This window comes from Caretta caretta, chromosome 19 (genome assembly GCF_965140235.1).
Source record: "Caretta caretta isolate rCarCar2 chromosome 19, rCarCar1.hap1, whole genome shotgun sequence".
Lineage (NCBI taxonomy): Eukaryota > Metazoa > Chordata > Testudines > Cheloniidae > Caretta > Caretta caretta.
The window spans coordinates 12,582,289-12,607,671 of NC_134224.1; the positions used below are offsets into that span (position 1 = coordinate 12,582,289).

Genomic DNA, 25,383 nt, shown 5'->3' on the forward strand with positions numbered 1-25,383 from the left:
TATTTTTCACTAGTTTGCCAGTGTTATGGTAGCTGAAGAAAAGCCAAATAAAACTCTAATTTTTAAATGTTAGCAAAGTAACAAATTAATGTTTGTAGAATTTCATACTGCCACTCACTTTATTAAAATAATGTCTCCATGCATATGATATTTGGCTAAGGGTATTTAATTAAAAATAAACCAATAGGTTTATAAATTACTCGTACATCGTGTTTCTGAAACATTTTTGTTCATAAGAGATTTCTTCTAAGCCCTATGGGGCAGGGACTACCACAGTGTTTGTACAGTGCAGGGTGGGGGTCTGACCTGGTTGAAAACTTTTTAGATGCTTCTATGATATAAAGTTAATATGCATATCTTATAAACAATTACTGCACTTCTGTCTTGATGAATATTCAAATCCTTATTCTGGAAATGCCACCAAAATATTATGTCATGTGATTTAGCAAAGTGCACAAGATGGCTTATATTTGGAGAGAATGCTTTTTCTAGAAAGGATGGCTTTTTAGAAACCTAATTTTACATAGGCTCAGTGATATGCACTTTATCATGACTTCACTGGGAGCTTTGTCAGTTGTGCCAGCTTTTTGAGTTTTCTTTAATGATATTATCCTAAATTAATAAGAAAATTCCAGTTGCTAAGTGTGTTGGACTTGGGTGCTGCCTCTGAATTGGGAAAAACATTAGTGGACTGAAGGAACACATGAATGCTTGAATCCATTATTTTATTTCATATAAGGACTATGTCAACCTATAATTTCTCTGGTTGGGAAATTTAAGATGTAACAGATGCTCAAAAAGCACTGAGGTTTTCTCGCAGGTTTCTACTCTTGTGCATGCCTTCAATAAGAAAGAGGGCTTGGTTTCTTTAGTGTCTCATGACTAAATATCTGTCAAGGCACATTTTATAAACTTCAGATAAACATCTTTTGCTACAGTTAGATGTGGATAAATCACTCTTTGTTCTCTCTGCTCCCCTCTGAAAACAAAATGCCCAAGTAGTTAACAAATATAACAAAAGATATTTGTTTTATTAATAAATGAAATTTAATCAAAGGCAAATCCACCTATTTTTGTTTGCTACTTGAATTCACCATTTTGAATTGGAAAAACAGGAATTACTTGTTTTGTTTATCTAATCTTCATGATTGTAGTTTAAAAACAAACACTTATCAGAAATGAGCCATTTAATTGTGGGACCTAGGGTAAAATTTTCAAAAGTGCCTGCGACTTATACTCATAAATCCAATTTTCAAAAGTAATTTCAACTCCTAAGTCACTTGAGTGCCTTTGAAAATTTTACCCCAGGTCTACATCTAATATATATAATTACTACAGCTATTGTGCATTAAAATGGCATTTGTATGAGTCGATGTGATATTTTCAGTTGGCTATATTTGAATTTGCAAGGCTGAAGAATCCATCTGTTATGTCACACCTTATTCTTTTAGTTATTACCCTATTGAGTAAATTCAAAGTTATAGTAGATGTGTACCTGAGATTTTATGCCACTTCCCTGGTAAGCAACCACACTTAAAAATACAGTCATAAGTGATCAAAGAATCACTGTACAGTAATAAGAGGCTTCAAACCGTAGGACACTTCAGTGCTGTAGATATTTTGATATAATAGGCAGATTCTCATATGAAATGAGATTCTGTACTTATGCACACAAGTGTCAGAGTGATCTTTAGAAGCTAAATGCTGTACTGATATTTTAGATCACAAGTGAGTCATGAAATAGAGCTGTCCTTCAGGAAATTGTATTTACTTGTAAACCAAGAAATCCAAACAGTGAAAACTTAATTCCTTATGATTCCTTGAAGTATGATAAACATGCTAGCAGTGTGTAAGGATAGTGTCTATTTAGAAGATTGTTATAAAGCACAGCTTTTGTCTGATCCATATTCAAATGCAGGATAATGGATTGACACCTTCTGCATTAAATGGATTTGCTTTGAAGAGACTATTTGTGAGCACAAATTTGCGTTATACCTTTCTTTTCCACAAAGCAGGTTGCTCTGTCAACCTTTTACTATGATATTGTTTACATCTTTTGTTTATTGGAAAGAGTCCCAGAAGTTGGAATCCCAAGAGAAAGAACATACCAGAGATGATGGGTACCAGAAATGATCCTTCTTGGAACATGATCATGCAAAAAACCGAGTTTTTAAAATGGTGGCAAGACCATTGATTCACCTTGACTAGCAAAATCCAGTCAGACCTCTGGAGGACAGAGGAGTGTGATTCTATTTTTGCTGGACATTGTGTGTGTGCTGATGTGCCCTTGAAATTTGCTGTTAGGTTTTGAGAATTTTTGCCCAGCCTATATTAACTAAAAGAATAATAAATCTATATGTGTACACTGGGTTAGGTTAATGTCTGGATGTACTCTACTGGGAGTTGACTGATGCATGCTGAAATTGTTTTTCAAATTCATGGTGAAAAGCAATGATAAGAAATCTGAGGTGTTGTGGAACACTTTATTTTAAAGAGGAGAGGTTCATTTTGGGGGGGCATGCTAGTCCTGCCATAGATTAACGATGAATCTAGCCTCCCATTGTAACCTTATTTCCTGCCTCAGACTTCATTAGAGACATACCAGCTCCTCTGAAACTTCCCGGGCTGTGTTTAATCTCAACATAGTTTTTTGAAAATGTTAGAAAAATACCAAATAGAATAAAAAGTTTTCAAACTTGTGGTCTTTCTTTTTTGTGAAATCAAAGGCTCTTCAGGGAGTGTATTATGTGGAGTTTTTATATTTCAAATTGAAGCCTACTTTGTTTGTGGTGATGTGCTTTCTACATACTTTGCTTCATCTTAGTTTTATGCCATCGGCTGAATGTGTGGATAAAGATGAGCTCTTTGTGATTGTTTATAGCTGTTGTCCATTATAATGTGGTATATTTCTCACTTGTTGCACTGCATTGATTAATAGGAAGATAACTTAAAGCTGCGAAGAGCAATGGGATGCAATGTTGACAGGAGTTATCTTTGTCCATCAGATGGATTAGATAGGAATGCCTGTGGTTTGTAGTTAATCCAGATAATATTATTACAGTTTGTCTTTACGTTCTATCAGTTGTTTACACTTGTATTCTGTTTACTATGAACTGTTACTTGCATAACACAACTAATGGTTTGTGTGAAAATCAAATATTAACTTCTGTGTGCAGACATACGTCTTTTAGACTGGGACAAGATTCTGTTTTTAGATTGATGTGCTCTTGTAGGACACGTTCATACAGGATTTTGCTGGGATTTTGATATACCGTTTTTATGGTAAATCCCTATGTAATCCTGTTAGTCATTTTACCTTTAAAATACGTTTTACATAGAGCAAACATATCCAGTATTATCATTTTGAGTGTAATTTGCATTGTCCTATATTGCACAGTGACTTGTTTAATTTTTATATCTGCTCAGATGAAGGACATCAAACATTTTGCTTACTTTGAATATTTCTCCTTTCTGTCATCACTCACGTATAGTGAAAGCATAATCACTGCAGCAAGCTTACAACCCGCAGGGCACTTCTAATATTAGAAGAGATCAGTGACAGTAAGGAATAATCTGTCCACATCATGTGATGTTGTTGTGTACTCTTCCTCCCATGCATGTATATTTGAAGAGTGGTTTCTCCCATCTGTTGTTGGAGATGAACGCCTTGTGATGTCACTTTTTTTTTAAATCCCCCAAGCTTTCTGGCAGATTCAACACTTGAACTAACATTTCTCCTTCTGAATGGAAGGAAATCTGCACCAGTATGTATAGACATTCCAGTGGATTGCCCATTCTCCTGAAAGCATAAAGTGTCTTTTGAGAGTTTAGGGAACCAAAATGTTTTTTTTTTGCATTACACTCTGGAGCTGATTGAGGACTTGTGGCCCATATAATTCAAAATGACATTCAAACAATGCAGCAAGGACTACTAGGTAAAATTTGGACTATTAATTTAGTAGCCAATTCTAGAAATAATCTTTCTGGCCATCAGCTTGTTTAGCCTTAGTTTTGACAACTTGTATATCTTCTATGGTCTTTGACTTGAACTGTTCTTATAGATAACAGTAGAATAAAGTTACTCAGTATTCTGACCTTGTGTAGCCCATTGAGACATGGGAGGGCAGTGCTTTTAGGAAGGAGGTGGACTGACTGATTTAGAGTGGCTAGATAGTCTCAAATTGTGCTGTATAGGCATCTTATATTAAGTTTTTTATGTATTGTACACAAAGCTGCTAAAGAACATTAAGGTTGCAAAGTCAAGGAATCAAAAGTAGGATATGCCATAATTGCAGTTGTCTGTGCAACCTTAATTCAGCCCTCCTGTGTGTACGCATTATATGTTCTTAATTGCATGGTAACTTGCTATTTTTTCCACAAAACTCCTGCCTCGTTCAGTACACAGGAATGACCTGTCCCGGGGATGAATCAAAGTTGTGTAGTGAAGACGACTTGTCTGTACGACTTCTGCTTTATTTGTTCGAGAAGTTGGAATGTGTGTTGCGAATGAGGCAGGGGATTGCAGGACGAGAAAGGATGGTCTTGTGGTTAAGCCAGTTGAGTGGTGCCCTTTAGAATCTATCCCTCCCTGCCTCTGCGTTCCTGTGTGGTGATGGGCAAGTCACTTAGTGGCCACCTCTGAAAAGTTTGGTTTATTTGCATTTTCCTAACTTTCTGGGTGTCTGACTTGAGACTCTGTGGTGTGATTTTTCAGAAGTGCTGAGAATGTACAGCTGCAGCTGAAGTCAATGCAAGCTGTGTTTTGAATATATGAAGTGCCATATAATGGTACACACTCTGAAAAATCAAGTTGTAGGTATCTCAAACTGGGCACCCCAAAGTAGTGGATACTTTTGACCTTAATCTCTCTGGGTTTCAGTTCCCTGTCTGTAAAATGGGAATAATATTCATTTCACAGGGATTTTGTGAAGATTAATGTTTGAAATATATGGATACTATATTGATGAGTGCCATAAAAAGCCTATGAGGAAACTTAATAATTTTGTCATGAGGACAGGGTTTGAGTAGTAGGCAGTAAATAAGACATGGGGCCACATATTGACCAATGACATAAAATATGTAATAGCTGCTCACTCAGTGAGCACTGTTCATGCTGTGCACTGAATGAGACAGGATTCCTGTGGTGAAAAACTAGTATGTGATCACAAAAAGAAAAGGAGTACTTGTGGCACCTTAGAGACTAACCAATTTATTTGAGCATAAGCTTTTGTGAGCTGCAGCTCACTTCATCGGATGCATACTGTGGAAAGTGTAGAAGATCTTTTTATATACACACAAAGCATGAAAAAATACCTCCTCCCACTCCACTCTCCTGCTGGTAATAGCTTATCTAAAGTGATCACTCTCCTTACAATGTGTATGATGATCAAGTTGGGACATTTCCAGCACAAATGCAGGTTTTCTCACACCTCCTCCTCCCCCCCCCCCCAAACCCACTCTCCTGCTGGTAACGCCCCTCCCCCCCACAAACCCACTCTCCTGCTGGTAATTGTGTGGGGTGTGTGTGAGAGAACCTGGATTTGTGCTGGAAATGGCCCAACGTGATTATCATACACATTGTAAAGAGAGTGATCACTTTAGATAAGCTATTACCAGCAGGAGAGTGGAGTGGGAGGAGGTATTTTTTCATGCTTTGTGTGTATATAAAAAGATCTTCTACACTTTCCACAGTATGCATCCGATGAAGTGAGCTGTAGCTTACAAAAGCTTATGCTCAAATAAATTGGTTAGTCTCTAAGGTGCCACAAATACTCCTTTTCTTTTTGCGAATACAAACTAACACGGCTGTTACTCTGAAACCTGTTAGTATGTGATCATGTCTTATTTCTCCCCTCCCCTGGGGTTCCGATGTCAGTTTCTTCCTTCCTTGGCTTCTCATTTCTTTGCCCGGCTAGTCTCAATCTCCTTTACTCCCGGCTTCCAGTCCAGTTTCCTTTTGCTGTCTTGCCGCACTAGCCTTCAGCCTTCAGTCTGTCTTCTTTCTGTACCCTCCACAGGGTCCAGCTCTTGTCTGTGCATTCAAATCAAGCAGCCTCCTGTGTGCTCCCTGGGCCTAGTGGGTATGTGTACACTGCAGTTAGACACCCTAGCATGTGCAAGCTGACTTGTGTTTGCTGGGCTTGGGTTAATGAGCTGTTTAATTATGGTGAAGATGTTTGGGCTTGGGTTGGAACCTGGTCTTTAGGACCCTGCATGTTGGGAGGGTCCCAGAGCTTGGGCTGCAGCCTGAGCCTGAACATCTAAACCACAGTTAAACAACCACAATTAAATTAGCCTTAGCCCGAGCCGAGTCATCTGGCACGGGCCAGCTTTGGGTTTTTAATTGCAGTGTAGGCAAACCCAGTGTGTGGGGAGGGGTCACTGAGTGCATGAGAGAGACTCTTCCTGTGCCCAGATCTAGCATGGCTGGAGCCATGGTGTAGCCTGTCTCACAAATGTTTAAAATGGAGACATGACTCTACAGCACTTCACAGCGTGCTGAGGTGTCAGGCATTGACACTCTTGAGTCACCTCTAGGTCTCAAATTCCCAGATTCCTCAGTATTCTTTGGTGTCAGTAGGGTTTTTAAAACAAATTATTGCTTCCTCCCACTTCCAGCCCTAGCTGGAGAAAGATTCTATTCTTCCCAAGCTTCTCACTACCTCTTCTATTGCTGCTGCCTAATAAGCCCAACTTGAGGGGCTCTCCCTTCATAGTTGGCAGCCTAGGTAATTTATTTGGGACAAATCTTCATTGTTCTGACTGCAGGCTTTTATGCCCTTTCATACCTGAAAAGAGGCGTGTCTATGAAACTATATTGCATTCAAGCATGATTGTGAAGATCAGAGTTACTGATGCTGTGTTAATCACAACTGATTGATTAGCTAACTCGATTCTTTGCGGCTGTTTTTGGGACACAACATTTTGTAGGTGAGCCCCTTGTCAGGCAAAGAGAGTATGATATATAATAAATCAGGTGAGAACATCAGAGAGGGGGAATTACTTAGTGTGGAGCAAGGAGGTTTAACCAGGAGTAATGGGATAAAATTAAGAAAGGAAAATATCCCTGACAGGCTGTAGGAATGGAAGCCCCAGGTTAACTAGATTGTATGTCACTAGAAAAATATACTGTATGGAGTATTGTGTATGGGCTGGATAACTTAAGTATGGTTTTTTTCAGCCTTCTAACTTTTTGGCACCATCTTCAGAAGTGTTTAAAAACCAAACAAAAACTCCAGGTGGATACATTATAACTTTGGCTCTCTTTCTCTCCTCCCCTCCCCCTGAGTTCTTGTTACTTGTATATTGCTGCTTATATTATTGCCTCACTTTATATCCAGCTGCCCGTCTTTTTTTTTTTTTTTGTAACGTCTTTCCTGTTTGCTGGTTTCATGCTTTTTTTCTTCTCATAATTTCCTTTCTCTCTTCCCCTCACGCCTCCCCCTGGGGAAAAAAATCAACCTTTTTCTCAACAGTTCAGTCCTCTGGGTTTACATTGGTCTTTTGTGCAAATTCAGCCTCATCTGTATAGTCTTACTCTCGTGTAGTCCTAATATAACTAATGCCTGTTTCCATGAATTTGTGTCCTGAGGCTAGACAGTGATGGATTAACAATCTCCCTGGCCCTGAATATGGTGAAAATGATACTGTATACTTGTGCTGAATGTTAGTGTTTAAACCCAATTTTTCAGTAAGTTAGTTGTTGGCATTTTACATCCACCCCAACTTTTTCAGTATAACTTTCAATTATACATGTTATCTGAGTAGCTGTATATGCGTTGACTGGATGAATCACTTTTTCATGATACATGGTAACATGACCTATGTAACATGTTAAAGCAGGGTAAAGAGACATCAGAAAAACTCAGTCATAACTAAGGGTATGCCTACACGATGAAATTAGGTCAAATTTATAGAAGTCGGTTTTTTAGAAATTGGTTTTATATATTCGTGTGTGTGTCCCCACAGAAAATGCTTTAAGTGCATTAACTCGGCGGAGTGCTTCCACAGTACCGAGGCTAGAGTCGACTTCCGGAGTGTTGCACTGTGGGTAGCTATCCCACAGTTCCTGCAGTCTCCGCTTCCCATTGGAATTCCGGGTTGAGATCCCAATGCCTGATGGGGCTAAAACATTGTTGCGGGTGGTTCTGGGTACATATCGTCAGGCCCCCGTTCGCTCGCTCCCTCCCTCCCTCCCTCCCTCCGTGAAAGCAAGGGCAGACAATCGTTTCGCGCCTTTTTTCCTGAGTTACCTGTGCCGACACCATACCACGGCAAGCATGGAGCCCGCTCAGGTAACCATCACCGTATGTCTCCTGGGTGCTGGCAGACGTGGTACTGCATTGCTACACAGCAGCATCAACCCATTGCCTTGTGGCAGCAGACGGTACAGTACGACTGGTAGCCGTCATCGTCATTGCCACGGGCAGACATGGGCGCAGGGACTAAATTTGGAGTGACTTGACCAGGTCATTCTCTTTAGTCCTGCAGTCAGTCCTATTGAACCATCTTATGGTGAGTAGGCAGGCAGTGCGGGGAGGGATAACTCAGTGGTTTGAGCATTGGCCTGCTAAACCCAGGGTTGTGAGTTCAATCCTTGAGGGGGCCATTTAGGGATCTGGGGCAAAAATTGGGGATTGGCCCTGCTTTGAGCAGGGGGTTGGACTAGATGACCTCCTGAGGTCCCTTCCAACCTTGATATTCTATGATACGGATTGCTAGCAATCCTACTGTACCATCTTCTGCCAGGCAGGCAAGAGATGAGGATGGCTAGCAGTCCTACTGCACCGTCTTCTGCCGAGCAGCCATGAGATGTGGATGGCTTGCGGTCCTTCTGCACCGTCAGCTGCCAGCCAAAGAAGTAAAAGATAGATGGAGTGGATCAAAACAAGAAATAGACCAGATTTGTTTTGTACTCATTTGCAAACCCCCCCTCCCCCATCTAGGGGACTCATTCCTCTAGGTCACACTGCAGTCACTCACAGAGAAGGTGCAGCGAGGTAAATCTAGCCATGTATCAATCAGAGGCCAGGCTAATCTCCTTGTTCCAATAAGAACAATAACTTAGGTGCACCATTTCTTATTGGAACCCTCCATGAAGTCCTGCCTGAAATACTCCTTGTTGTAAAGCCACCCCCTTTGTTGATTTTAATTCCCTGTAAGCCATGTCGTCAGTCGCCCCTCCCTCCGTCAGAGCAACGGCAGACAATCGTTCCACGCCTTTTTTCTGTGCGGACACCATCCCAAGACAAGCATGGAGGCCGCTCAGCTCACTTTGGCAATTAGGAGCACATTAAACACCACACGCATTATCCAGCAGTATATGCAGCACCAGAACCTGGCAGAGCGATACCGGGCGAGGAGGCGACGTCAGCGTGGTCATGTGAGTGATCAGGGCATGGACACAGACTTCTCTGAAAGCATGGGCCCTGCCAATGCATGCATCATGGTGCTAATGGGGCAGGTTCATGCTGTGGAACGCTGATTCTGGGCTCGGGAAACAAGCACGGACTGGTGGGACCGCATAGTGTTGCAGGTCTGGGACGATTCCCAGTGGCTGCGAAACTTTCGCATGCGTAAGGGCGCTTTCATGGAACTTTGTGACTTGCTTTCCCCTGCCCTGAAGCGCATGAATACCAAGATGAGAGCAGCCCTCACAGTTGAGAAGCGAGTGGCGATAGCCCTGTGGAAGCTTGCAATGCCAGACAGCTACCGGTCAGTTGGGAATCAATTTGGAGTGGGCAAATCTACTGTGGGGGCTGCTGTGATGCAAGTAGCCCACGCAATCAAAGATCTGCTGATATCAAGGGTAGTGACCCTGGGAAATGTGCAGGTCGTAGTGGATGGCTTTGCTGCAATGGGATTCCCTAACTGTGGTGGGGCCACAGACGGAACCCATATCCCTATCTTGGCACCGGAGCACCAAGCTGACGAGTACATAAACCGCAAGGGGTACAGTGCTGCAAGCTCTGGTGGATCACAAGGGACGTTTCATCAACATCAACGTGGGATGGCCGGGAAAGGTACATGACGCTCGCATCTTCAGGAACTCTGGTCTGTTTCAAAAGCTGCAGGAAGGGACTTTATTCCCAGACCAGAAAATAACTGTTGGGGATGTTGAAATGCCTATAGTTATCCCTGGGGACCCAGCCTACCCCTTAATGCCATGGCTCATGAAGCCGTACACAGGCAGCCTGGACAGTAGTCAGGAGCTGTTCAACTACAGGCTGAGCAAGTGCAGAATGGTAGTAGAATGTGCATTTGGACGTTTAAAGGCGCGCTGGCGCAGTTTACTGACTCGCTTAGACCTCAGCGAAACCAATATTCCCACTGTTATTACTGCTTGCTGTGTGCTCCACAATATCTGTGAGAGTAAGGGGGAGACGTTTATGGCGGGGTGGGAGGTTGAGGCAAATCGCCTGGCTGCTGGTTAAGCGCAACCAGACACCAGGGCGGTTAGAAGAGCACAGGAGGACGCGGTACGCATCAGAGAAGCTTTGAAAACCAGTTTCATGACTGGCCAGGCTACGGTGTGAAAGTTCTGTTTGTTTCTCCTTGATGAACCCCCCCGCCCCTTGGTTCACTCTACTTCCCTGTAAGCTAACCACCCTCCCCTCCTCCCTTCGATCACCGCTTGCAGAGGCAATAAAGTCATTGTTGCTTCACATTCATGCATTGTTTGTTTGTTCATTCATCACACAAATAGGGGGATGACTACCATAGCCCAGGAGGGGTGGTGGAGGAGGGAAGGAAAATGCCACACAGCACTTTAAAAGTTTACAAATTTATTGAATGCCAGCCTTCTGCTTTTTGGGCAATCCTCTGTGGTGGAGTGACTGGTTGGCCGGAGGCCCCCCCACCGCGTTCTTGGGCGTCTGGGTGTGGAGGCTATGGAACTTGGGGAGGAGGGCAGTTGGTTACACAGGGGCTGTAGTGGCAGTCTGTGCTCCAGCTGCCTTTGCTGCAGCTCAACCATACACTGGAGCATACTGGTTTGATCCTCCAGCAGCCTCAGCATTGAATCCTGCCTTCTCTCATCACGCTGCTGCCACATTTGAGCTTCAGCCCTCTCTTCAGCCCGCCACCTCTCCTCCCGGTCATTTTGTGCTTTCCTGCACTCTGACATTATTTGCCTCCACGCATTCGTCTGTGCTCCGTCAGTGTGGGAGGACAGCATGAGCTCAGAGAACATTTCATCACGAGTGCGTTTTTTTTTCTTTCTAATTTTCACTAGCCTCTGGGAAGGAGAAGATCCTGTGATCATTGAAACACATGCAGCTGGTGGAGAAAAAAAAAGGGACAGCGGTATTTAAAAAGACACATTTTATAAAATAGTGGTTACGCTCTTTCAGGGTAAACCTTGCTGTTAACATTACATACATAGCACATGTGCTTTCGTTACAAGGTCGCATTTTGCCTCCCCCCACCGCGTGGCTACCCCCTCAACCCTCCCCCCTCCCCGTGGCTAACAGCGGGGAACATTTCTATTCAGCCACAGGCAAACAGCCCAGCAGGAACGGGCACCTCTGAGTGTCCCCTGTAGAAAAGCACCCTATTTCAACCAGGTGACCATGAATGATATCTCACTCTCCTGAGGATAACACAGAGAGATAAAGAACGGATGTTGTTTGAACGCCAGCAAACATACACTGCAATGCTTTGTTGTACAATGATTCCCGAGTACGTGTTACTGGCTTGGAGTGGTAAAGTGTCCTACCATGGAGGACACAATAAGGCTGCCCTCCCCAGAAACCTTTTGCAAAGGCTTTGGGAGTACATCCAGGAGAGCCGCGAATGCCAGGGCAAATTAATCCTTTCACATGCTTGCTTTTAAACCGTGTATAGTATTTTAAAAGGTACACTCACTGGAGGTCCCTTCTCCGCCTGCTGGGTCCAGGAGGCAGCCTTGGGTGGGTTCGGGGGGTACTGGCTCCAGGTCCAGGGTGAGAAACAGTTCCTGGCTGTCGGGAAAACCGGTTTCTCCGCTTGCTTGCTGTGAGCTATCTACAACCTCATCATCGTCTTCGTCGTCCCCAAAATCTGCTTCCGTGTTGCCTCCATCTCCACTGAAGGAGTCAAACAACATGGCTGGGGTAGTGGTGGCTGAACCCCCTAAAATGGCATGCAGCTCATCATAGAAGCGGCATGTTTGGGGCTCTGACCCGGAGCGGCCGTTCGCCTCTCTGGTTTTCTGGTAGGCTTGCCTCAGCTCCTTCAGTTTCACGCAGCACTGCTTCGGGTCCCTGTTATGGCCTCTGTCCTTCATGCCCTGGGAGATTTTGACAAAGGTTTTGGCATTTTGAAAACTGGAACAGAGTTCTGATAGCATGGATTCCTCTCCCCATACAGCGATCAGATCCCATACCTCCCGTTCAGTCCATGCTGGAGCTCTTTTGCGATTCTGGGACTCCATCATGGTCACCTCTGCTGATGAGCTCTGCATGGTCACCTGCAGCTTGCCACACTGGCCAAACAGGAAATGAGATTCAAAAGTTTGCGGTTCTTTTCCTGTCTACCTGGCCAGTGCATCTGAGTTGAGAGTGCTGTCCAGAGCGGTCACAATGGAGCACTCTGGGATAGCTCCCGGAGGCCAATACCGTCGAATTGTGTCCACAGTACCCCAAATTCGAGCCGGCAAGGCCGATTTAAGCGCTAATCCACTTGTCAGGGGTAGAGTAAGGAAATCGATTTTAAGAGCCCTTTAAGTCGAAAAAAAGGGCTTCATCGTGTGGATGGGTGCAGGTTTACATCGATTTAACGCTGCTAAATTCGACCTAAAGTCCTAGTGTAGACCAGGGCCTAGGCTATGATTTTGTCACTGAGGTCGCGGAAGTCACAGATTCCATGACTTCAGTCCGTGGTGGCTGGGAGCTGCAGGGTACCCATGCTGCCTGAGGTGGTGGGCCCCTGAGCTCCGAGCTGTTGTGGTTGGCGGGGGTACCCTGCAGCTCTGAGCTGCCGAGCGGCTTCCCATTTTGTTGACTTCCTCCCAGACCCCTGCAGTTCCGAGCTGTGGGTGGATGGGCACCCTGGAGCTCTGAGCTGCCGAGCGGCTTCCCATTTTGTCATGGATATTTTTAGTAAAAGCCAGGGACAGGTCACTGGCTTCCATGAATTTTTCTTTATTGCCTATGACCTATCTGTGACTTTTACTAGTTACTATGTGACTTTATTGTCCATGACAAAATCTTAGCCTTAGTCATAACAGTACTTTCTTCTTCGAGTGATTGCTCCTGTGTATTCCACAATAGGTGTGCTTGCTCGCTATGTGCACCGGTACCGGAAGTTTTCCCCCTAGCAGTACCTGTAGGGGGGGAGAGCCCCCCATGACCCTTGGAGTGGTGCCTGCCTGGCGCGGTATAAGGGGAGCTGTGTGCTCCCCCCACCGTCAGTTCCTTCTTGTCACCAGCCAAGGTGCTTCAGAACTACTCTGCTCCAGCTTTGCTGTAGCTCAGTCCCCAGTACTGTTCGTTCGTTCGTTCAGTGTTAGTACCTGTAGTTAGCTGTTTAGTTAGCTTAGTTAGTCAGCAAGCCCGGGCTGGGGCATGCCCCGCGCTCTGGGGTTTAAGCTGTGAAGCTCTTGTAGGTGTTCTATGCCAAGAAGTGACCCGCACGCAGACTGTTTGCACTGTTTGGGAGAAACCCATGTCAGCGAAAGTTGCAAGATTTGCAAGTCGTTTAAACCTTGGACCAAAAGAGAAAGGAACGTTAGGCTCCGAGCCATCCCGATGGAGTCGGCGCTGACCCCGACTCCAGCATGCCGCTCCAAACCGGTACCCAGCTCTGCGGCATCAGTACGCGGCGATCCTCCGGTGCTATTGACCAGTCAGCACCGCTCCCCATTCACGGGGCATGCCAAGAGGGCCAGGAAGACTCCCCCTTCGCAGCGGCACCGATGAAAATCTGGGACAGAGGCTAGACCCATGTCAGGCAGTCCACTCTCCCCACCGGGCCCCAGGCCTGCGACTCACGTTGAGCGGAGTAGCCTGGCCTCTTCGGATGTCCAGATGCCTTCCACGCCTGAAGGCCTCGAGGCGGCCCGGGACGTTATGTCCATGCCGGTGCCAGGAGTGCTGCCAATGTTGGCTCCACACTCCAGAGGTAAGCCGCTGCTGGGATCTCCGCAGTTGCCTCCAGCTCGGTATCGGTCGAGGGAACGCTCCTGACACCATTCACCACCCAGCGACCGCTCGGGGTAGAGTCCAGGTGGATCGCCCTCGACGCCGACCAGACTGTCTGGCTGGGTTCTGTCCGGCCAGGACTCTCTGCACTGCTAGTCTTCAAGGAGCTATTATCAATGGGACCGTGGCAGGCGCTGCCAACGGTCCTCGTCTCAGAGGGGGTACCGCAGCTGGTCACGGCATGGTCGTTGATGCCGTTCCTGCTCGGACTCCCGTTCCAAGTCTCTGCCAAGACATCGCAGCCCCAGGCATCGATTGCCATCATCTTGCCATCACGGGTCCGCCCATTGAGGCCGTTCGTGGAGCAGCTGCTACCGTTGGTACCGGTCCTCCGTGTCAAGATCGCAGTCTTGTGGCCGACGTCGACCCCGGCACCGCCGCTCCTCCTGGTCCAGAGGCAGCAGCAGATTGTACACCAGCCCGGCCTCCATTCGTAGCTGTCCTTCGATGGGCCAGGCCAGCCAAACCGAACAGCTGGCCTGCCAGTGCTGCAGCAGGTGCAGTAGCACTCAGTGTTGTGGCTGTCCCAATGGTACCAGTGGGCACTGTGGCCTTCGGTGCAGCCCCTGGTGGGGGCTTGCTTGGTGGCCGGAGCTTCGGAAGCACCATTGGCCTCCCTCTCCAGACCCTCAAGGAAGGATTTGGTGGGACGTCCACCCTCAGCACCGTTCCCGGAGTCCGACCAGGTGGTGGACCCTCCGGTGTTGGCCGATACCCAGAGCACCGCACCAGCCTCCTCACCCCGCCTGGAGGAGGCGATTGCAGCTCCGCCCCACAGGAGGACTTCAGGGCCCATCAAGAACTCTTAAAGAGCGTGGCAGCAAGCCTCCACCTCCAGGCAGAGGAGAAGGAGGAGCCCTCAGACTCCCTGTTTAATGTGCTGTCCTAGTTAGCACCGGGTAGGATGGCCTTGCCTCTTCATGAAGGGGTGACTAAAATTTCAAATGCCCGGTGGCAGACACCGGCCTTGTTGGCCCCTATCTCTAAGAAGGCGGAATGCAAGTACTTTGTACCCACCAAGGGGCATGAGTACTTGTATACCCACCTGGCCCCTATCTCCCTGGTGGTCGAGTCGGTCAACCACAGGGAATGCCAGGGTCAACCAGCCCTGACCCCAAAGAATAAAGACTCTCGGAGTCTGGACTCTTTTGGAAGGAAAATTTATTAGTCTTCGAGCTTCCAGTTGCGAGTGGCAAATCATCAGGCTCTCCTGGGCCGGTACGAATTCAATCTGTGGGGCTCCATGCCCAAGTTTGAGGACTCCCTCCAGGAGCACGATAGAAAGGAGTTCAAGGCGCTAGCGGAGGAGGGGGCAGCGGCCGCTAGGGCGTCTCTGCAGGCAGCATCGGATGCTGCAGATACGGCCGCACAATCCATGGCCTCTGCGATGTCCATGATACGGGCGTCATGGGTCCTGCTCTCTGGGCTTTCCAGCGAGGCGCAGTCCTCCATGCAGGATCTCCCGTTTGATGGGAAAACCCTCTTTGTGGAGGAGACAGAAACAAGGCTGCATGGCATGAAAGACTCTCCCGCGTGACCCTCCAGACTCTGGGCCTATATATACTGGCTCCAGCAAGACCTAAGTTCAAGCCACAGCAGACTCCCGCCCAGGCCGCCCTCCCGAAGTATGAGGCTGCCCACAGGAAACAGTGGGACTATAAGAGACGCCCTCAGAGGCAGTCTCGGCCAGCCCCCAAGCCTGGCTCCTCTCAGGGCAAGCAGGTGGGGAAAAGGCGCTTTTGACGGGCCACTTGGGGGCAACCCGCCAGTCCTCATCAGGGATCCACCCTCAGTAAAGCTCCCCTTCTCCAACCGGTTGTATGTTTTCCTCGTGGAATGGTCACAGATAACCTCGGACTAATGGGTCCTCAACACCATCTCCCAGGGTTACGCCCTCCAGTTTACTTCCTCCTCACCCCAACCACCTCCCCACCCCCATCGCTATTGGGGGACCCCTTGCACGAGGCTCTGCTCGAGCAGGAGGTGGGGTGGCTCCGAGGACTAGGAGCGGTAGAGGTGGTGCCCAAGGATTTCATGGGCAAGGGGTATTACTCCCGATACTTCCTTATCCCAAAGGCCATAGGGGGGCTCAGACCCATCCTGGACCTCGAAGGTCTGAACCAGTACATGGTGAAACTCCAGTTCCGCATGGTTTCCCTGGCCTCTATCATCCTGTCCCTTGATACTGGGGACTGGTATGCTGCCCTCGATCTGCAGGATTTGTACTTCCACATCCACATATTCAAGGGGCACAGAATTCCCTCCATTTCGTGGTGGGACAGAAGTACTACAAATTCACGGTCCTCCCGTTTGGTCTGTCCACTGCCCCCAGGGTGTTTACGAAATGCATGATGGTGGTAGCGGCCTACCGCAGACGGCGGGGGGCCCAGGTGAGGGACCATGTGGCACTCCTACTGTCCACATGCACCGCCTTGGGCCTGTTGGTAAACAGCAGCAAATCCACGTTAGTCCCGGTCCAAAGCATAGAGTTTATCAGAGCGCTCCTGGACGCAGTGTCGGCCACAGCCACTCTCCCACCAGACCGATTCAAGACCCTGAAAGGTCTCATCCACTCGGTCTCAAAGTTCCCAGTGACAACAGCCAGGGTTTGCCTGCAGCTCTTGGGTCACATGTCGGCATGCACGTACGCAGTCTGTCACGCCAGACTCAGGGTGAGGCCACTCCAACTCTGGTTGGCCTTGAAGTTCTCCCAGGCCACAGACAGGATGGAGAAGGTCCTGTGCCGGACTCTGTGATCACCTCCCTACAGTGGTGGTCCGCCCCAAACAACATGCTCCAAGAGGTCCTGTTCAGGGGCAGGGCCCTGTCGTTGGAACTGGTGTCTGACATGTTGGACCTGGGTTGGGAGGCCCATGTGGGGAACTTTCAGACCCAAGGCCTGTGGTCGGCTTAAGACCTGACCCTGCATATAAACGTCAAGGAACTCAGGGCGGTGCAGCTGGTGTGTATGGCCTTCCGCTCGCACCTGGAGGGCAAAGTAGTCAAGGTCCTCATGGACAACATGGTCTTGATGTTCTATATCAACAGGCAAGGCGGGGCCCAATCCTCTGCCCTCCGCCACGAAGCCCTCAGCTGTGGGACTTCTGTATAGCTCACGACATCCACCTGAAGGCCTTCTACCTACCAGGCTCCCAGAACGAGAGAGTGGATTGCTTGAACAGGGACTTTGCCTTGCAACACGAGTGGTCCCTCCACCCGGAAGTGGCCAACCGGCTCTTCCGAAGGTGGGGAACTCCCCAGGTGGACCTATTGGTGACTCGGCAGAACCGGCGATGTCCCCGGTTCTGCTCCAGGAGGGGCCTGGGGAGGGGTGCTATCTCCGATGCCTTTATCCTGTCCTGGTCAGGCCAGCTCAGACGTGCTCAGAACAGGTTCAGCGTGTCCTCCTTGAAAGTAGACGTCCCTCCACTCGCCGTGCTTATTTGGCGAAGTGGTCCCATTTTTCTAGATGGGCGGCAGACCACGGTGTCTTTCCCGTGACTTCCCCGATCCAACTTATTCTTGACTACCGCCTCTACCTGAGAGCCCAGGGTCTGGCGCCTTCATCAGTCAAGGTGCACCTGGCAGCCATATCGGCCTTCTATCAGCCGGTGCAGGGGCACATGGTATTTTCCCATGCTATGTTTGGCCGGTTCCTCAAGGGGTTGGACCATCTTTTCCCACATTCTAGAGCCCTGGTCCCACAGTGGGACCTGAACCTGGTGTTGACTCGTCTTACAGGGCCCCCTTTTGAACCATTGGCCACGTGCTCCTCGTCTCATCTCTCGTGGAAGGTGGCTTTCCTGGTTGCAATCACGTCGGCCAGGCGAGTCTCAGAGCTCAGGGCCCTGACCTCTGAGCCGCCATACACGGTTTTTCATAAAGATACGGTCCAGCTCCGCCCACACCCCGCATTCCTCCCAAAGGTGGTCTCCGCTCACCACATGGGTCAGGACATTTTTCTACCGGTCCTGTGCCCCAAGCCCCACGTGTCCAGTGAGGGGTGCCGTCTCCACACGCTCTATGTGCGACGGGCTCTGGCTTTCTTCCTCGAGTGGACCAAGCCATTCAGAAAGTCCTCGCAACTGCTCCTCGTCTTGGCCAAGCGTGTGAGGGGCCAGCTGATTTCCACTCAGTGGCTTTTCAATTGGATTACTTTGTGCAGCCGTACCTGTTTGTGAGCTGGCGGGTGTTAGAATCATAGAATAACAGAGTTGGAAGGACCTCTGGAGGCTATCTAGTCCAGCCCCCTGCCCAGAGCAGGACCAATCCCAACTAAATCATCCCAGCCAGGGCTTTGTTCCCCCGCCGCTCATTGCGAGGGCACACTCGACTCGGGCCCAGGCCTCGTCGCCTGCCTTCATGGCCCACGTCCCCATTCAGGACATCTGTAGGGCCGTCTTGTGGTCTTCGGTTCACACGTTGCGATCGTCTCCCAAACCAGGGATGACGCCAGGTTCAGCAGGGCCGTCCTCTGTCCTGGGAACTTGTGAACTCCTACCCACCTCCAACAGATATAGCTTGGAATCACCTATTGTGGAATACACATGAGCAATCACTCGAAGAAGAAAAGACAGTTATCTTTTTCCTAAACTGGTGTTCTTTGAGATGTGTTGCTCGTCTCTGTTCCACATGCCACCCTCCTTCCCCTCTGTTGGAGTTGTCTGGCAAGAAGGAACTAAGAGTGGGGAGAGCACGCAGCTCCCCTTATACTGCACCAGGCAGGTGCGATTCCAGGGGTTGCGGGGGGCGCTCCCCCCTACGGGTACTGCTAGGGGAAAGAGCATGCACACCTATTGTGGAATAGACATGAACAACACCTCTCAAAGAACACCAGTTACGGAAAAGGTAACTGTCGGGGGGGTTTTTTTGGTTGATTTTAAAGATCAATCTCCTTACCTTGAGTTGACACAGTAGGTTTCAACAGCAGTGTAGGTTTGTATATGAGGTAGGTACAATAACCCGAGGACAACACTTCAGTGTATCGGTTGGTTTTATCCTTTTGTGTTGGCTGTCTATTTCTAATTTGATGGCAGTTTGCTATTTATTTCCCCTCCCCACCCCTCCCCAGGTTTAATACGATTTTTTTTCCTTGTGTTTCCATGAAAAGTCTGGGATGACCTGAATAAGTATCCTTCACGTGCCCTTTCAGTTTTTGGACAGAGGAGCAGAAAATGTTTGTCTCTCCAAAATACTATGATGAAACAAATAGTAAACAATAATTGGTTTATCTCTGTTTACAAAGTGCTGTGTGTCATACATACAGAGTTTCAGAGAGCGAGTAGGAATATGGGATAGAGTTCGAGTAAAAATCAGTAAACCAACAAAACTAACTGAAATAAAACTGCATATATTCCACTACTGCTATGCAGTTTCCTTTATATTGACCATACGTTCTCCTTTAATCTCTTTTGATGATGCTAGCTAAATGACTGTGTTCTTGTTTGTGAGGATTTACCATATTACATTTAAAGAGCAAAGTCTTACCTTAATTGTTAGCAGTAATGATTTGGAAATCTTGACTTGACTGCTGTTGTATGTGTTGTGGCTCTTGAAGCACTCAGCTGACCGAGTGTGACTGCATAACGAACTCTAGTGGTGTCTTCAGTAAAGCAGTGAAATTCTTAGTATTTATTTCACTGTTGTATTGCATGACAAATTTTACTTCTATAAAATCTACAACTGTACTGTTTTTTGGCAAGAATATTTTTGACCATAACATTAGTTTGGTGGGTGAGGGATGGATTTGGTAGTCATAAAATTACTCATCAGCTGCCTTTGATTTATTCATTAATATGAGTGCTATCTCACTAATGTGTGTGACTGGAATTAAAACCTTTTTCTAAATCTGTCTGGCCCAAACAAAACCTGCATCTCTACATCTAAAGACATGCTTACAGAAATTCAATTCTAGATCAATTTCATTCTAAATTAATCTTTGTCCTCTGGGTAGAGCACAAACTGAAATCAGGTATAGAAAACTGATAAAAGCAGTTGACTTTTCTTAGCACTCTAGTAGTGCAAGTGTTCAGTAAATCAGCAGCTTTCATGCAAATATAATCAGATGCAACATAACTTCCTGAGGTTCAGAGGGTGACCTGTTGAATAGTCAGCTTCAGAAGTATTTGATGGCTGAGCTGCTTCCGAGGGGAGGGGCCTGTGGCTAACTGTTCTTGCTGCTTCACCAGAAATGGGTGTGGATTGTTAATGATGTAGGTCAAGGCTGCATTTACATCCTGTTCTTGTATATAGTTGAAAAACATGGAAGAGTTTGCATTTTACTGTATCTTTTAAAAATTAAAAAGGGAACTGAATTGTGAAGAAATTTAAAGGTCTGTGCCTCTTCTGTGTGGGTAGTCTCTTGTTTTGAGTCATTGTAAAAAAGGTAAGTTTAGAAGATTGAATTTGATTAATTTGATTTGATGTTTGAGTTGTATAACTTTTACTTACTGAAAAAAACACAATTGAAAACCCTCCTGCCTCTGGTTTAACCTTCTGAAACTTTTAACTTTGGCAAAAACAGGTAGTGAGGAGTAATATTGAAACAGATTTGTGGGTTGCAAAGTAAATGGATCTTCATTGTAAATTAATTTTATCTTTGCAACAAGTATATTCTGTACTTGGTTTTAGTTCATAATTTTCAATGATCTCTGCAAAGGCTTTGTTTAAATAGTTTAAAAAAGAAACTGGTAATGCTTGAATATAAATATGGTACTACTGTGTTTTAGGGCAGATTTTTCTTCTAGGTTTCTATCTTTTATGTATGCTGTGGCCTTTATATGAACTTAGAGGAAATTGAAGCTAGGAACCTGAACAAAATTGGAAAAAGGGCCATGTTTTTGTGCTATAAATAATTAATGTTTTTACAGTCCCAAACTTGAGATAGTAAGTAGGTAGATGTAAATTGCAACTAGCACTTCTCTAAAACACAATATTTTAAAAAAAGGTTTGTTTACCTTAAGGGTCTAAGTTCTTTTCATTGGGTAGCTCCATAATCCATTTAAGTGAAAACACTTCATAGGACAATATTTTTCCTTTAAAAAAAAAACAACCAAAAAACCCCCCAAAAATAATAAAGGAAAGCACTTATACATCTTATTTCGCAGTGAGATTTTTCAAACTACAGGACAACTTTTCTGATTGGGCAACAGTTTTTGGGTTAGTTGAAAACTTACCTCCCCAGTATTTATGCAGGACATATGGTCTCCAGTGCTACCAGTATGCTTACAGCATATGGTTGAATGCTAAATTTTGCAGTTTTTACTCATGCAAAACTCCCCTTGCCTAAAGCAATTCTGATGACCTGCAGGATTTATCTTATCATGGTTCCTATGCTTAAATAATAAAGCCCTCTGCTTTTCATCCAGGGGTTAAGTGTAGCCCAACAATACAGTTGTTTCTTCCTTCCTTCTAGAGTCACTTAAAAATTATCTGGAACACCTGAATCAGCCCTTTGTTAATCAGATAATGCAGTTTTAGGGTCCTATTGGATTCATCACTGCTCCTGGTCAAGCAAGCTGAGGGATGGCTTCTTCCACATCTTTGAGCATAGTCCTTTGGTAGGCCAGTGGTTCTCAAACTTTTTTTTCGTGGACAACTTGAAAATTGCTCGGTGGACCGCTTAATGATCTTTCCAAATGTTATTTGTACCATTAGTTTAACTGTTGTAAAGCTCTTTGGATAAAAGCACTATATAAAAAAACCCTATAATAATGTTTTTTGTTCTACAAATAAAAGCACACAACTCATATTTTAATATCAGTAGTCTTACCTTTCTAATGCGATGGATGAGCTCTCTCTCCCCCGCCGCAGCAGCCCCTGAGGTGGGGCTGGAAAGGAGGGGGGGTCTCTCCCTTTCTCTCCTGCCATGGCAGCCCCCAAGCGGCGGCTGGGAAAGAGGAGGGGTCTCTCCCCCGCCACAGCAGCCACAGAACTGAGGCATGGGAGGACGGCCATCTCTCCCCTGCAGCCACAGCCCTGGAGCTGGGGAAAGTCGCCTCTTTCTCTGGCCACCACAGCCCTGCACGTCCCAAATTCCCCCCATCCCCTGTTCTCACTTCACTGTCCCCTCCCACTACCTCCTATTACCCCCAAGGCCACCACCTCACCTTACATGTGCATCTTCTCCAGGGTCCAGTCACCTAATTAGTAGAGCCACGCCTGTGTGGCTCCACTAATTAGGTGGGTGGCCCTTCATTCTCTTTGTGTGCAGCCGCCCAGCCATGCACCTTAGAGGGAACTATCTGTGGACCACCTGAATGGAACTCGCAGACCACTGGTGGTCTGCGAACCACAGTTTGAGAACCTCTGGGCTAGGCAGTCGTCTTGGGTGAGGATGTAACCATATGAAACTATTCTTCTTCCAACCTCCATTTTGGACATCTTCAACATGTTGCCGTCCTTATGTAGAGTGAGGGTCACTTGGAAGCTCTAAGTGATACAAAATTCCCCACATTGCCAGAGCTAGGGCACTCCACTAGCTCTCTCCATTCAACTCTGGGTCCACTTGAATGTCCTGATTCTTATCTTAACTAATCCTCAGGCCATTAAGTGATCTTAAGGACTCACTGCGTTCACAATCCACCAAGACAGTTGAGTATATGGGAATGCTACAGTTGCTGGAGCCCATGATGAAACTTACAAGAGATGGGGACCAACCATTGTCTTTGGAAGCCCTTTGACTGTGGAATTTGTGCCATCAGTGATCAGGGTGTGACTGAGTCTGTTTTGTGAGCAAGCTGCGAGTCTCATCTTTGCACAAGACTTTCCCAACAGGAGAGGCTGAAAAGTGACTGGGTATCATGGATGAAGAACAGAAGGTGACAGATTCTCCCATTAAATGACAGTTAACTAATTCCAGGAAGGGTGGAAGAGCAGAGCTTTTTTGGCATGCAAAAAGCTGTTCAAACATTTGAATTTGGCTTCTAGGTGCTAATACGGTATAGGCATACTTCCTTTAATTTCAGTTGCTCTTTTTAGAGTTTATCCCTGCTGCTCCAACCAGGAGACTTTGAATCTTTCCCTTAACTTTTGCATATTCTTGTCAAAAAGTGAATTTGCTTTGCACATTTGGAGTGGTCATAAATTAAACAGTGAAAATCATAGAATATCAGGGTTGGAAGGGACCTCAGGAGGTCATCTAGTCCAACCCCCCCTGCTCAAAGCAGGACCAATCCTCAACTAAATCATCCCAGCCAGGGCTTTGTCAAGCCTGACCTTAAAAACCTCTAAGGAAGGCGATTCCACCTCCTCCCTAGGTAACGCATTCCAGTGCTTCACCACGCTCCTAATGAAAAAGTTTTTCCTAATATCCAACCTAAACCTCCCCCACTGCAACTTGAGACCATTACTCAAAGATTACATGAGAGAGAGAGATGCATGTGATATTTGATTTTAATAGCTGCATTACCATGATGGAAATGCTCACTTGTCAAAGCTGTTAATATTTAGAGCTGCTGATTCATACTCATTAGATCTGTGTAACCAACTGTAATTTTATACAGATCTGTACATACCAGATCTCTTATCTGACAGTACAGACAAGAACACATTTTAACAATGATAATATTAAAAAAAAAAAGGGGGGGGGGCAGTTGAATTTGTCAGATTTTGAATAACATTTTAAAGTTGGATCTCCTTGTAAAGTACAAGCCTCACCTGGGTCCTAAAATCATAGTTTTCAATGGCTTATCTTTAAGCTGGGCACCTCTGTGCTGTTTCTGAAGCTGTTTTTAATTTAAAGTGCTTTCCTAATTAAGGAATTGTGTCTGAATACAGTGGCTTAACTAATAGTTTAATTTTAAACCAATTTTAGTTAGTTGAAAAAGGCTGTGCACTGACACACTTATTTCAGTTTAGACCAGGCTTATTTTCATTTAGTTGAAGTCTGTTATGAATCTATTTTATATTAAACTGAAATAAGTGTCCATACAAGGTTTGCACCTTGTAACCAAATTGGTTTAAAATCCCACCTTTGGTGAAATTGGTGCCACTTTCTCATGTAGAAAACCCTAGGTAAGGTTAGTATCCTTCCTTATCCCAAATGATGGTGGTTGTGATTATTAAATTCCAGTTGATGTAATTACTGTGGGTTTAACAAACACCCCCCACTATCCCCCAAAGTAGGTTTAGGGAGGAAGGTGAGAGAGAGAGGAGGGCTTTTTACTGCTGTTCTGATGACTGTCTTTAAGTTTACGAAGTATGCTAATTGTCTTCATTCGATAACAGATTCAAATCTTATCATTTCTGATTGGGAATACTTCATATTTGGAATGTCTTAATTTTGGAGCTGTGCAGGGTTTGGAGGAGAGGCAAAGCTTAATTAGTGTAATTTACTATAGTATACAGGCTGTGAAGGTGAAATGGTTCTATAGTATAATGGGTGAGTCTAATGTTATGTATAACAAACTCTTGTGTGCATGTAATATGGTACAACCTTTTGATTTGGATTGTAACTCTCTGACCAATTGATACTTCGTGTCATCAAAGTATTAATTGAACATAAGAATGGCCCTACTGGGTCAGACCAAAGGTCCATCTACTAGCCCAGTATCCTGTCTTCTGACAGTGGCCGGTGCCAGGTGCCCCAGAAGGAGTGAACAGAACAGGAAATCATCAGGTGATCCATCCCCCGTCACTCATTCGCAGCTTCTGGCAAACAGGGGCTAGGGATACCATTCTTGCCCATCCTGGCTAATAGCCATTGATGGACCTATCCTCCATCAATTTATCTAGTTCTTTTTTGAACCCTGTTATGGTCTTGGCCTTCACAACATCCTCTGGCAAGGAGTGCCACAGGTTGACTGTGCATTGTGTGAAGAAATACTTCCTTTTATTTAAACCTGCTGCCTATTCATTTCATTTGGTGACCCCTCGTTCTTGTGATATGAGAAATAGTAAACAACACTTATTTATCTACTTTCTCTACACCAGTCATGATTTTTATAGACCTCAATCATATCTCCCCTTAGCTGTCTCTTTTTTCCAAGCTGAAAAGTCCCAATTGTACTAATCTGTCCTCATACAGAAGCCGTTCCATACCCCTAGTAATTTTTGTTGTCCTTTTCTGAACCTTTTCCAATTCCAATACAGCTTTTTTCAGATGGGGCGACCACATCTGCACACAGTATTCAGGAGGTGGGCATACCATGGATTTATATAGAGACAATTGAAGCACTCCGTGTAAATTATGCAAATAAAATGG

The 25,383-nt window shown here is 46.0% G+C and overlaps 2 protein-coding genes across 3 annotated transcripts in view; one reads left to right on the top strand and one right to left on the bottom strand.

Moving 5' to 3' along the window:
* Positions 1-25,383, top strand: part of EPB41 (erythrocyte membrane protein band 4.1) — a 191,792-nt gene that overhangs the window by 48,419 nt on the left and 117,990 nt on the right. The gene's annotated exons all lie outside the window — the stretch shown is intronic.
* Positions 10,769-12,659, bottom strand: LOC125624609 (uncharacterized). The gene is made up of 2 exons (XM_048825638.2): positions 11,866-12,659; positions 10,769-11,277 (listed from the first exon to the last, which is right to left on the bottom strand). The coding sequence occupies exons 1-2, from the start codon at positions 12,440-12,442 to the stop codon at positions 10,769-10,771; spliced, it is 1,086 nt and encodes a 361-aa protein (XP_048681595.2). The 5' UTR covers positions 12,443-12,659.